The sequence below is a fragment of the Adiantum capillus-veneris genome, chromosome 12 (genome assembly GCF_014529385.1).
Source record: "Adiantum capillus-veneris isolate H3 chromosome 12, ASM1452938v2, whole genome shotgun sequence".
In the NCBI taxonomy this organism is placed as follows: domain Eukaryota; kingdom Viridiplantae; phylum Streptophyta; class Polypodiopsida; order Polypodiales; family Pteridaceae; genus Adiantum; species Adiantum capillus-veneris.
Window position 1 is genome coordinate 149029667 of NC_140942.1, and position 12983 is coordinate 149042649.

Sequence of the window (12983 nt, forward strand, 5' to 3'; positions counted from 1 at the left end):
TCAGTTTGTGACAAACCCCCTTAAGAGAAGAGTAATCGCCCTCGATTACGCTTGCAAAATTGATAGTAAACAATAAACCAACTTAGTAGACATCGTCTTCATGCAGACATATATTTGACTACTCAAACCATGCACTAGCACAAAGAACAGGGATCAGTGAACAATCAATAATCACATTCACATCAATATCCTCGTCGAGACACGAATCATGATCATTATGACTTGCAAAATTGATAGTAAACAATAAACCAACTTAGTAGACATCGTCTTCATGCAGACATATATTTGACTACTCAAACCATGCACTAGCACAAAGAACACGGATCAGTGAACAATCAATAATCACATTCACATCAATATCCTCGTCGAGACACGAATCATGATCATTATGACTTATTTAACAACCACATCCATATCTCACCGATCATTAAGGCATGTTTAGATGGATTGAATCTCATCATATTTATTCATCATTAGTATCACCTCACCTATGAATCGAGGCTAAGTGTTGCAAACATTTCACCTCACATTGGCAAGGGTAAAACAATCAATCAGCTTTAAGGAATTCTAACCCTAACATTGACATATCATGGCACACTTGTCCGTTTTCCAGCTAGCCATACTCGTCTCTCTCTGTATCCGTGTTTCCCGGCCCTAAGGGTCTCCTGTTCCCATGTGACTGCCAAATATTTAAATTGGCTTTCAAGTGTTAGTGCTTGGATCGTCATGGTATATGTATTAGGGTTCACTTTTTATTTTGTACTGCCTTATCATCTTCACTTGACCTTAGGGTCTCTCTCTTTAAGGTGTTTTTTTTTTTTGGGGGGGGGGGATATTCTTTTGTTGATTCTGTGCTTACTGTGGGTAGGACGTTGGATTTAAATTTCAGATGAGGTTTAACTGCTTAATTTAAGATGAAGCTTGATTTTATTTTTTTTCCAACTTTGAAATAACAACACATACACCCTACCCCCGTACGTGGAGGCAGCCTGACTCTTAAGGTGAGTCTTCCCAGCCGTATAGGTTGGCCACACCTCATGGGAAACGCCCCTAAGGGCTAGAACATGTCTTCAAGCAGTCAAGGGGTGTTGAACCCACCACCTTTGAACTCATAAGCTATAATGCAAGGTTAAAGCAGAAGCCAAAAGGCTGGAAAATGTTGGTCTTCATGGATGCAAGTTTTGATAGTTATTTTGCCAAATTGCAGATGCTCATTCAGGATACACTTGTTCTGCCCAATTGCGAAGGGATCTGGGTTCCATGGATGATTTCTGAGACGGATGATTGGATTCCACAGACAGCTATGCCTGTCCCTTGGAGTCCTCTAGAGACACGTGATTCCTTACCTCGTGAGGAGAGTCAAGCAATGAGGGAGTCAGCAGTAAACACTATCACAGAAACGCTCCTCTCAAGTAAGACAGGGAATGTTAGTCCTGTTTTGGAAGAGCCTGATCAACTACATGAGCTTGAAGAGCCACTTTTGGAGAATAACAATGTCATTTCTGATGGAGAAAGTCTAGCTTCTACTGATGTTCCTTCACCAGCAGGCCACGTCCGGTTAAGGAATGTAAGTGGTAATGATTGGATGGATGCCAACAACCGCTCTTCTAGACGCACTAAGATGCTGAGCTTGGGCAAGAAAATGACTGAAAAACTTGATGAGAAGAGGCGGCTTGTGGTTGAGAAAATGCGAGAGGGACTTGAAAAGTATGAGCAAGGTGGAAAATAGTCATGCTGTAGATTGCTTGTGACGTAGAATTCCTGCTTGAGGGTCCAGAGAGACACCTCATGGCCAATTGAATGGGTTGGTACAATTAAACTTACACGCTGCGACACAGGAAAATGGTCTGTACGAAGATCATCCTGAATGGCAGTCATTTGAAAGTCTGATGCTTTCGAAGACGAGAATGGTAGATCCATGCAATGCCATTGTTGTGCAAAGCTGCAGAGTGTCAGTAAAGTCATGGTCTACACAACACCAGAGATGCCTAGAGCACTTGGCATTGTACATTGATTTGTATTCTCTGCAACATCTGTAATTGTAGAATAGCACCAATACAAGCACACCTCCATGCTATGTGATTTCTCACACTAAATTTGGGAGGCTATTCTTTTTCTCTCAGCCCAGAACCTTTTGTGGCTGTTATAAGGTTTTGGTGCCTCCATGGTAGTGCATTGCATTTCAACAAGTGTACTGGCCCAAGTCCTGTTGGTATTATTGAATCTTCCAAAAAAGTGTGTGTGTGTGTGTGTGTGTGTGTGAGAGAGAGAGAGAGAGAGAGAGAGAGAGGCAAGGGCGATGCAGACTCCAGAGCGGCAGAAAACCATAGGCTCTGGGTGTGTTCGCCAAGGCCAAGCAACTTTGGGCGGCTGGCTGGCAGAATGCAATGGTGTCTTGGGACCGTCCGTAAGTGCGTTCGTAACTTTTTGTTTTTAATAAGGGAAAATTACCAAAATACCCCTCTAATTTGATGAAATTCCCAAAATGCCCCTCGTATTTTCAAAATTCCCAATCCGCCCATAAAATACACCTAAAATTTCCCAAAATACCCTTAAATAATTTGAAAACTCCCAAAATACCCCAAGTCCTAAATTAAGCAAATTGGAGAGAATCGTTCATATGCATTCAAGCTTTCAACACCCAATGAAGGCAGGTCAAATCTCCGTTACATATAGAGCAAAATCGCAAGGAAAATGTGGTATGGCTTCCTCATACAAAATGAAGCTCCTCGCTATAATCGGAAAGAAAATCCCTCACATGCTGAGAGTAATGCATTAAAGCTTTTGACACAAAATGAAGGCAAGTCAAATCTTCCAGCACAAAATGAAGCCAAATCCCAACCACATATCGAGAAAATAGAAAGAAAGGTCCTCACACGCATTGTGACTTTCTCGTACAAAATGAAGCCATATCCTAGCTACATATTCAATCTGCAATTGGAGCTTTGCAAGAATGTTCATTGTGGCCAAGACCACCACAACGAGAGCATGTGAAAATACGCTTTTCCTTGAAGCGATCCTTAGTTCTAATACGAAGTTTTTTAGGACGCCCAGGTGGCCTACGTGTGGCAGGTGGTTTCAACTGATCACTAGCATCTTCACTTGCATCCACAATTGGACTTATGACACCACTATAAGTGTTACAATAGGCCTGCAAAGCATATGCTTTATGTACATACGATTGAACACTCTCTCTTGAAGAGAATAGTTGCAATAGCATGAGCACATGGAATTTCAAATGTTTGCCACTTATTACATGAGCATGACCTTGTACATACATCAACCACACATGTTTTTGTACTTGTCAAGATCTCAAAAACCATATCACTAGAGGGCAAGATTCGGTATTGCCGAGCACTATTTCCAACCTCATGCAAGTTCTTCTCTACGTTTGCAACCAATGCAAATTGTGCTCTATCTCCCAAAGACTCACATGCCTTCTTTCCCTCCATTCCACGTGCATAGAACCAAGCTGTTAGTTGGCGACGAATGATATCAAGCATAGATATGATAGGCTTATCTCTAGCCTCAAGCAACCATGCGTTCAATGACTCAGCAATGTTGGATGTAAGATGCCCATAACGCTTTCCTTTAAAGTGTGTCGTCGCCCAATGAGATGGGGGTGAAGTGGTCAATAAGTACTCCGTCGTGGCAGGACTTATAACTCTCATCCCCTCGATAGCCGCGTTGTAGTCGCTCATAGTGTTAGCATAAGCTGCTACCCAAAACAATCGAATAAATTCTCCATTGTTGCATTTCTTCTTGAGGTTAGCATCCAAATGGCGCATACAATATGCATGCTCACATCCTGGAAAGACAAGCTCCAGAGCTGGGAGAAGACCTTTTTGCTTGTCTGATACAAAAGTAACCGCATTGACACTCGCCATACAATCATGTACATTTTGCAAAAACCACACCCAATTGTCTTCATTTTCCGCATCTACTACACCAAATGCTATCGGAAACAAGGCCCCCATAGCACCAATCCCTGTGGCTCTCAACAAAGCACCAAGATATTTGCTTGTTAAGAATGTGCCATCCAACCCAATAAAGTCACGACAATGCGTGAAACCAGTGATGCATGCTCCGAATGCAAGAAACATTCAAAAAAAATGACCTTCAGTGGTTTTCTACAGATGGGCCACAGTGCCCGGATTGCTAGCCACAAGCTTGTCGCAATAAGACTGAAGCTTTCCATAAGATTTTGCATGATCACCATGAATAATACCCAAAGCAAGTTGCTTCGCCTTCCAAGCAACCTTGTACGAAATTGACACTCCAACTTCTCGACGCAAATCGGCCATGAGCTCCTTCGGCCTATACATTGGATGGTCTCGAAGTTTCTCTACATACCTTGTTGCAACCCATTCAGCAGTGGCTTCCTTGTTTCCAAGTTGTGTAGCACCACCGCAAGTGTGCTCATCATGAAATGCCTTGACTATACATCCAGGTCCACCAGAGACCAAAGACGCATGCAAGCGCCACATGCATCCCTCTGCCTTGCAGACAACTGTATATCTGGATCGATCACGCTTGGCATGCCTAAGCTCCACATGAGACTTGATTGCTTGTTCTTGAATCTTTGAACGAAGCACATCGAGAGATTCAAATTGAGCACCAAGAGAAAGAGTTGCAGAGACGGTAGCATTATTCTCTGATGTATTTGCATTACTCTCAGCCATGGTTTCCCTCTTCTGTGTATCTGCAATACCACACTTGTTTACATACAAACAACAAAAAGCTCGTGCATCAATATGTATCTTGCACTATGCGGATGCACATTTGCCTTGCACATAACCATGCCCATACATCGCACTCAAGTCTCCCCTCGTTTCTTTGAGTTGTCGACCTCAAGGGCCATGTAAGCAGATTGAGACTCAGAGCTGGCGAGTGTATTTGCAGCTGGCGAGTGTATTTGCACGACAGTATTCCCTGTTGCTCGTTGGCGAGTACCTCTGCACAACAGTATTTCCTGCTGCTCATTGGCGAGTACCTCTGCGCAACAGCTCACTGGTTTTCGCTCAGTTTCGGACGAAACCGTATACAGACATAATACGATGGGCTTTTTGGGAATAATGAAAATACGATGGGCATTTTGGGAATTTCCGCAAATTGGAAGGGCATTTTGGTAATTTACCCTTTTAATAATAGCAAAGCATCAGCTAGTGTTACGGGATTGCACCCACACCCACACCCACACCCACACTCACACGTCGCAAGGGTTGAAACATAGCGGGTGCACTAGAAGACACTGATGCATTCTTGTTTTTCACATGAGAGACACTAGATCTTGAAATGGGAATAGCTTTAAAGTTTTTTTTTTTTTTTTTTTTTGGGGTCAATTTCAATGAATCATAGAGAAATTCTCAACAAAAATCCAATGAGAGCGCCCCCAAAGAGGGACACCTTGTGCTCACCCGGTGTTCATGTTGCTAGGGCTCTTGCCCTTGGACGCTCGAGTGCATCCTCCTCCTCGGGTGGGTCACCCGAGGAGGAGGTTCCTAGTTGGTTGCTACGAGTTCTCTCCATCGTTCCTAGCACGTGGTGCATCAATTAGGTGGCCATGGTGATGCCTATATGTGGCTCTTGCCCAATCATGTAACATGGCTAATATTTGGAAGGGATGAGCACCTCCCTTGGTGGGTCCTCCCTCTGTTTGTGGGGTCTCTGGTGTGTCAAAAAAAAAATAAAAATCCAATCAGATCATCTATAATTTCATTCACAGTTTTTGCCAAGTTATATCTAAAAAAATTTCGAATTGATGTTCGATTTATGCAATTTATGCAAAATTGATTCATTAAAAAATGTGTGCTCTCTTGATTTGAACGTATAGGGAACACTTTAGATCGTAGCTTTACACTAAAACAACATAATTTTGTAATATGAGCTTTGAAAGAACAAGAGTTACCTCGAATTCGCATTTTCAAAGTTGCAATCTTTTATGTTTTATTTATGCTGTGGAGGATATGACTCATAAACATGAGAAATACAAATTTTAATAGAAGTAATATATGTGCATGTGTGTGCATACACATATGAAAAGAACTATTAGTGGCATTGCTAACATAGGAGCCTATGTAATAGTCCACATTGTAATTTTTCATTTTTTGAACAATCTAGATGTCTCTAGCCAAATGCCTTTGTAAATGATTGATTTCTAAGCTAAAAATGTATTGTGATTATGAGCCAGATATATTGGGGCTAAATGCTTCAAGATTGTATCAATGAGTCTCTAAGCTGTAGAAGAATTAGGAGATTACTCATTATTTATCTAAAAACCTTACTTAAGTATAAAAACCAATTTTTTTAAAATCCAAGTGAAATTTTCTTGGGATAAAAAAGCGTACGACGTTTCTGCAGTGCACTATGTACTCTCTTTTTTTTTTCTCAAGTTCATAACTCCCTCATGAAGGGGTGCTCTCACAAAATTGCATGCAATGCTTTTGAAGATGGGTACCCTACGTGTAGAAAAAAATATTGAGGTCTAGAAAAATTGTGCATAATACTTGTTTATAAGATTCTTACATTTTTTTGCATTGTCTTATCTAATAGAAAATTAACGTTGTATTGAATTGTGCTAATTTGCATGGACCCAACAATCAACATTCAATGTCTAGTTACAAAACTAACAAAACTAGTGTGAAGTATTGATCAACAATGTTTACTAAATTTTTTTGGCGAAGCTTTTCAAGTTGCATCAAGTCCATTGAGGCAAATATTTGAGTCGAATTTGTTGGCATTGCACATAAGTTAAAATTGAAACATCTCAATATGGACTTCAAAATGCATGTGTGTGTGTGTGTATGTACACATTTTTTTAATAATATCAGATTGAATTACTAATGAAAAACCTCAAAATGAGGAAAACCCATAGAAAACATTTCATGTAGTAAATCAGAAACAGTCAAAGCAGAGCTTGTATTGAAGGGAGGAGAGCTCATCCAAGTCATGGGAAAATTTAAGAGAGTCGAAGAGAGGTTTTGAAGAGGCATGCATAATCCACTTGAACCTGCTAAAACATGAAACAATTGCGTGCTCTCCAAACTGTCCAAAGCACCCAGAATCTAACACAGTCGAAAAAGTATGCATACAGCGAAAGCAACGACGGAAACACTCCAAAAAGCCAAAATTATCGACCAAAAGGTATCCCAAGGAAACGAATGTGAAGATATGTAGAGATGTGATCCACAAATCGTTGCGTATGAGAACAAAACCACAATAAAAGTGGAATATTGCAGTACCTTTATTCATAATCCATACCATATTACAATATTCCTCTATCTAAGAAGATGACTGCACATAGCAATATACCTTTTTTGCAGATGAAGAAAGGATTGAAGGACCAACATACTGCCAATCACAAAGTCGATACTCAGCAGCAAGTGACAAAATAGGAGGTTTGAAATCAACCATATCCTTAACGATGTGCCACATGTGTCTATAATGCATTCCAAGACAAAAAATAAGAGCAACCTATTAAATGAAAGTACATACTCATCAGCATTGAAAACATTTGATATCACATCAAGGACTTTTTGGGAGAGAAATATGCCTATATGGAAGATTGCTAATAAAAAACGAGACTCCAATGCAAACTCTCAAGTTTGAGTGAATCGCCACTTGTGTCATCTCGACCATGCCACGACAACTGCTTCGTGATTGTTTCCAATCAACTACAAGACTAGAAGAAAGGGTGCAACTAGGAATAGCTTCATATCTTTCAAAAACAACATCCTGTTGTTATACAGACTGTCAATGAACAAAAGTAGGTGTAGAAACCACATGAGAACAAAAAAAAAACAAACATCCGTGTCGAGGGCTGTTTTTGTTCCACTAGTACCAATGATAAAATCACCTTCCTTGTAATAACATGAGAATACAAATGTAAAATATTCAGACCACCACAATGCTTTCAAGCACATAGTTTATCAATAGCAAGTAGTCACAGTCCTTTGATTGTGGGAGCAAGTAGACAAAAAATGGTCGAAAATCCAAGACATGAAAGCACGAAGACAATGAGGTGGCCATTGCAAGAATAGTAGAAAAAACTTGTATGCCATCAAGATGGACTGCATTATTACGAGTTTTACATGTAGCGGTAAGGTAGATAATTTCCAATAGTGTAATTTAGAGTTAAGTTTATGCTCAACCCGATCCAAACGTTTGACAATGTTCACTAACCAAGACAAAGGGTATCCAAGATGCCACACAAGCTAATCCGGCTTCACCAGCACAGAAAAAGTGGCTTCTTTAGAAGCCTCATATGGTAGCAGTACTGGTATTGATTTGGCTTCAAAGGATGCAGAGAACAATGGCATACACATGTCACAAATGCCGCTGATGCAAGTTCAGATAGCAGCTTCCTTTGAAAAAGAGAAATTCAAAGCTCTATTTAATTTCAAATACCTTTTGAAATTTAAGCTGTTGTTCACGCATTAGGTCTTTAGATGATATGCCACAAGAAGCTTGGCCAAGCCCCACACACGTCTCGTCATGTATATGATTGTCTATCAAGATAGACATCATCAATAAGTATGTTATTTGGGATTAGACACTGCCCCAACAAAAGAAAAGAAGATGACGGGTAAGACCTTCCCTCATGAATTATAAAACCCTAGATTGTTTTTTGTAACTCACTACTCATGAGGTTAACAGGTAAACCTTATATCGAGGTTAACTAGAGTATACCAAAAACTCTAGGGATTGGGCGTAAACAAAAAATGTTGCATGATGGTAGCTCGGTTGTAGCACCAAGTTGTGAGAAAACCTAAAACTTAAGGTTTACGAGTAGACCAAACATTCGTGGTTGAGAGTAAACCTAAATCTCTGTGTGTCATGAGAGTGTGAGTTTAGTTCTAGGGGGCGTCGCGACGAGGATTATGCCAAGTTTGGTTGAAGGGGATGATTGTTGGGGTCAATCCAACTTGGGCAACTGCTGCCTACGTGTGAACCTCTTTGTAAAGCCTTTATAAGGCTCAATAAAAGATAATTGAAATCTCTCTTATTTTTGCTCCACTAAAGCGTTGAGTCCTATCCACCTTCTCTCTTGTCTACTATCTTCTGCTCGATCTCTTAGCCATGTCGGTTAGAGAAGCAGTAGACTTCCGCTTGCGAGCTCATCGATGGAGACTTGATTTGCATTGCACACAAGTGTGTTTGTATGTGTGTGTGTGTGTGTGTGGGGCTCGTGAGCTACAAGTGTGTGAGAGAGAGAGGTCGATCTAGCTTGAAGCTCATTGGCTCAAGCCTTGGGCTAGCCAATGGGAGACCTAGATAATATCAAGAAAGGGATGTAGCAATTAGACAAGTGTCCTTCTTTCCCCCTTTGAGAGAGAGAGAGATTAATTTATTAATTAATTTGAATCTAAATTCTTATTGGCTCTCTAGGTTAACTAGCCAATAGGAATTAAGCTTGCACTTGGTTTGCTCAATTCTCATTGGACCCCTTGATAGCCTATCTAAAGGGAGTTTTAATTATTGTTGGTCCTTTTTATGGGATTTTCCATAATGTTTCAGCTTAATTCGATTAAGCTTAATTCACATTGGTTCTTTCTATAGGCCATCCAATAGGATGCAAGCTTAATTGGGGGCAACTTGGATAGGGGCCTGGCATGTGTCCTTTATGTCCCATGTGGAAGTGTGACTCTTGGAGCGTGTGTGTTCTCTCTCATCCTCCTAGATGCAGGGCTCGCTCCCTCCTTTGTAGGACTTGTGTTGACTTTTGGCTCAAGCACCTCAAGCACCTAATGTTGGCCATAGTCTTACCTAATGGTCCTAAGCCTAATGAATTTTAACACTAAACTTTGGAGGCTTTAATGATTCTTAACCTATTGTCTTTTAAAGCTCCATTAAGTGTACATTACTCTTTGGTAGACCTCTCTCAATTTGGATCCTTATTGAGATAAGTTTATCTCTCCTTTTGGTCCACTACTGAGAATAGATCCATCAACACATATCCATATCCTAACTCTTGTTCCCTTTTAAATTCTCATATTAAATTATCAATATGAGAAAATCATTTGGGTTAGGTAGATATTAGATTTTATGACATGACTAGTACATGAACAATGGGTGGATATCTTTAGAGAGAGAGAGAGAGAGAGAGAGAGAGAGAGAGAGAGAGAGAGAGAGAGAGAGAGAGAGAACTGTCATCCATGGAGGTCATATATGACCTATGGAACCAAAAGACAAAACATTACAACGGTTCTTTTAAATGAAGGTGTTGGGTACATATCAATTAAGGAATGAGGGTCCATTGGCCAAGAGGAAGGAAAAGAACAAACACTAAGGGGGAAGCCGGTTTGGGAGTTCAAAACTCTTGAATGACGGATTTGCCACCTCGATAGACCACCCATTTGCTTTGTTTGCGGGCTTCGTTCATCTTTTTCTTGCTTTCTTTTGTCTTTAGTTGATTTGTAGTTAATTTTTTGGTGATCCAAAGGTTTTGTTCCTTGAGGAGGTGAGATTGGCGTAGCAACCGCAATTGCTCTTCTTTGTCCTTGAAGGTGAGGATACATTGCTTAGGTGGCACTTTACTATGTGTATCACTGATCCAAGAGATGATTTCAAGATTTATGTGAACTGGTTTAAGGAATATCATTGAGCTGGGTGATGGCTTCTTCTAGGGTGTTGTCATCAGTGCACCATGGGGAGGGAAGTAGTGTCAATCTTCTTGGTGCTGTTGTGTGTATCCGGGTGAGCTTCAATGATCTTTTCTTCACCTTGTCGGTAGTGATATCTACCATAGAATCAAATTGTGCCTTGAGTTTCTTAGCACTAGGTTGGTAACCTAACACGACATAAAAGTGTTCTTTCAGGGTTTTGAGAAGAACTTCCAAAACCAATAGTAGATCCACTCATTTTGGAAATCCTTTCATGAGCTTATAGTTCAAAGACTACTACATATGGTAAAAATTAAAAACTCGTAAAATTTCTCATCTCTTGGTCACAACAAGCCTCCAAAGTTGATAAACTAGTCCATTTTGCCAAAACAGCCATTTCGTATGGTTGATTGCATATAAATGAGACTCCGGATTTTTGTAGGACATGAGATAAAATTCCCCATTAACTTCAATGGGTTGGTGATCAAAATATATGGTTTATTTTGCCTCACTATCTTTTTTGGCAAAACAAAATAGGTACAAAAAAGTTTCATTTTTGTCATTCTGCAGGATTATCACCAAAGTTTCTATAGTCACACTCAATACAAATACTATATACATGCTTTTTTAGTTCCCTTTGGGCCTTTGGATTCAAAAGGAACCATGGAGCGTGTCAAAAGAATAATAGATATCTTACCAAATGGAACCTTGGGGATAATGATGAAGTGCTAAGTATAGTAAACATGAAAAAATTGGGTTTAGCATTATGACCTTTAGAATCACATAGAAACTACTCAATATTTTTCCAAATTTAAAGTTTATGATTAGATATGGCTACCGCCTACAAGATGAACACAATTGGCCTAAGAAACTAGAAATATTGAGAAAGCTATACTTGCTACACTAGAATGTCTAGTATTCTTTTGCAATTGAAAAACTCAACCATTGTTGTATACTATGCTGTATAGGGTACTAGGCGCCCCAAAACTCATGGAAGATTAGCTTTATGTTACACATGCCACTTACACAATTAAAATTGCCTTTGGATATCAAGAAAGCCATAATTTTTTTCATAAAAGTGCTAAATTTGGCCACAAAATAGGATTAGGCAATTCTCATAATTTGGTCATAACTTTCAACTTTAACACTTAATTCTCCCTAGAAGTATCAGAACACATTGAGATCACTACTAAGGCTAATCCTCTAGCAATCTAAACCTCACAAACATGAATTTTAGAGTGGTATAGTTGCAAAACTTTGAAAAAAAGCCAAAAATTGGACTTCTTGTTTCACATAGTTACGGTTCAAAAGTGTTGTGCAAGAGTACGGTTAATGGTGAGATGTCAAGTTTTTTTCAGCTCATAAGGTAACTGTGTGGATATATAGCACCTAGAAATTCATTTTCAAACTCTTCAAATAATTCAAGCAAAATGGTCACTTAATAGGACATAAAAGTGTCCCATTACCAACCTAGTGTTAAGGTGATCCTTTAGGTCACAATTTTCTTCAATAACTCTGTCTAGAGCTTCTAGTAGTTGTCCGATGTGGTCGGATTTTCTTGGGGCCACTGAGAGAGAGAGAGAGAGAGAGAGAGAGAGAGAGAGAGAGAGAGAGAGAGAGAGAGATGGTTAGAAAGAGATGTTGAGAGGAGGAAACGGAGATAATATAGAAACAAAGAGAGTTCCAATAAAAAAAACTAGAGAGGGAGGGACACACTATGAAAATTTCTAATTGTTTATCGCGGTCGTTTACCGCGTTTAGTAGAGAGAAGGTCCAAATTTAGCTGGAGAGGGAAGAGAGGAGGCCGGGGAAGGGGGGGGGGGTTGTATTTAAACTATTTTCGCAAGTATTTTTGCGATTATTACCACGGTGTTCACTTCAGCTATTGTCACTATTATATCGCGTTTATTTTTATGGGGAGATTTACCGCCTAAACTTTCAAATTTTGGCTTAAACATTTCCCCTCCCCTTCTCAAATTTTGGTGTTTCCCTCCTCTCAATAAAAATTAAAGAATATTATATGAAAATTTTAAATTTTAAAAAGAGAAGATATGAAAACATGTAACAATAGTTAGCTATTTGGGACTACACTTGGTTACAACTAGACTAATCATTGTCACTTGATTAACATAATTGAGCATGTTCACAAAATTAGAGAGAGGAAGAGGGAAGAGAGAGAGACGAATGGCTCACACAACCAAAAATCTTCATAATTTAAAGTATGAAAAATGTTTATGAATCATCCTTTAAAAGATCCCTACATGAAGCATTATCCAATTCTAAGCCCATGCTCCTAAATCAATAAAGAGAGAAATGGAATTTTTGTTTGTGGATGCGTTGGCTTCATCATCTTTGAATTCATCATCCTCCATCTCATCATCT

General features: G+C 39.6%; 3 protein-coding genes across 7 annotated transcripts in view; 1 reads left to right on the forward strand and 2 right to left on the reverse strand.

Moving 5' to 3' along the window:
• LOC147446669 (uncharacterized) overlaps window positions 1-2218 on the forward strand; it is a 137519-nt gene extending 135301 nt beyond the window's left edge. For all 5 annotated transcript variants that reach the window (XM_086525863.1, XM_086525864.1, XM_086525866.1 and 2 more), the window contains one exon: window positions 1208-2218. In XM_086525863.1, coding sequence (XP_086381989.1) covers window positions 1208-1729 — 522 coding nt within the window. In that variant the 3' untranslated portion in view covers window positions 1730-2218. The remainder of the gene's footprint in view (window positions 1-1207) is intronic.
• Window positions 2219-2926: 708 nt separating this feature from the next.
• Window positions 2927-3452, reverse strand: LOC147446670 (uncharacterized). The gene is made up of 2 exons (XM_086526276.1): window positions 3279-3452; window positions 2927-3151 (listed from the first exon to the last, which is right to left on the reverse strand). The coding sequence occupies exons 1-2, from the start codon at window positions 3450-3452 to the stop codon at window positions 2927-2929; spliced, it is 399 nt and encodes a 132-aa protein (XP_086382402.1).
• Window positions 3453-4130: 678 nt separating this feature from the next.
• On the reverse strand, window positions 4131-4682 carry LOC147446671 (uncharacterized). The gene has a single exon (XM_086526275.1). It carries the CDS (start codon window positions 4680-4682, stop codon window positions 4131-4133), a length of 552 nt encoding a protein of 183 aa, XP_086382401.1.
• Between the last annotated feature and the right edge of the window lie 8301 nt (window positions 4683-12983).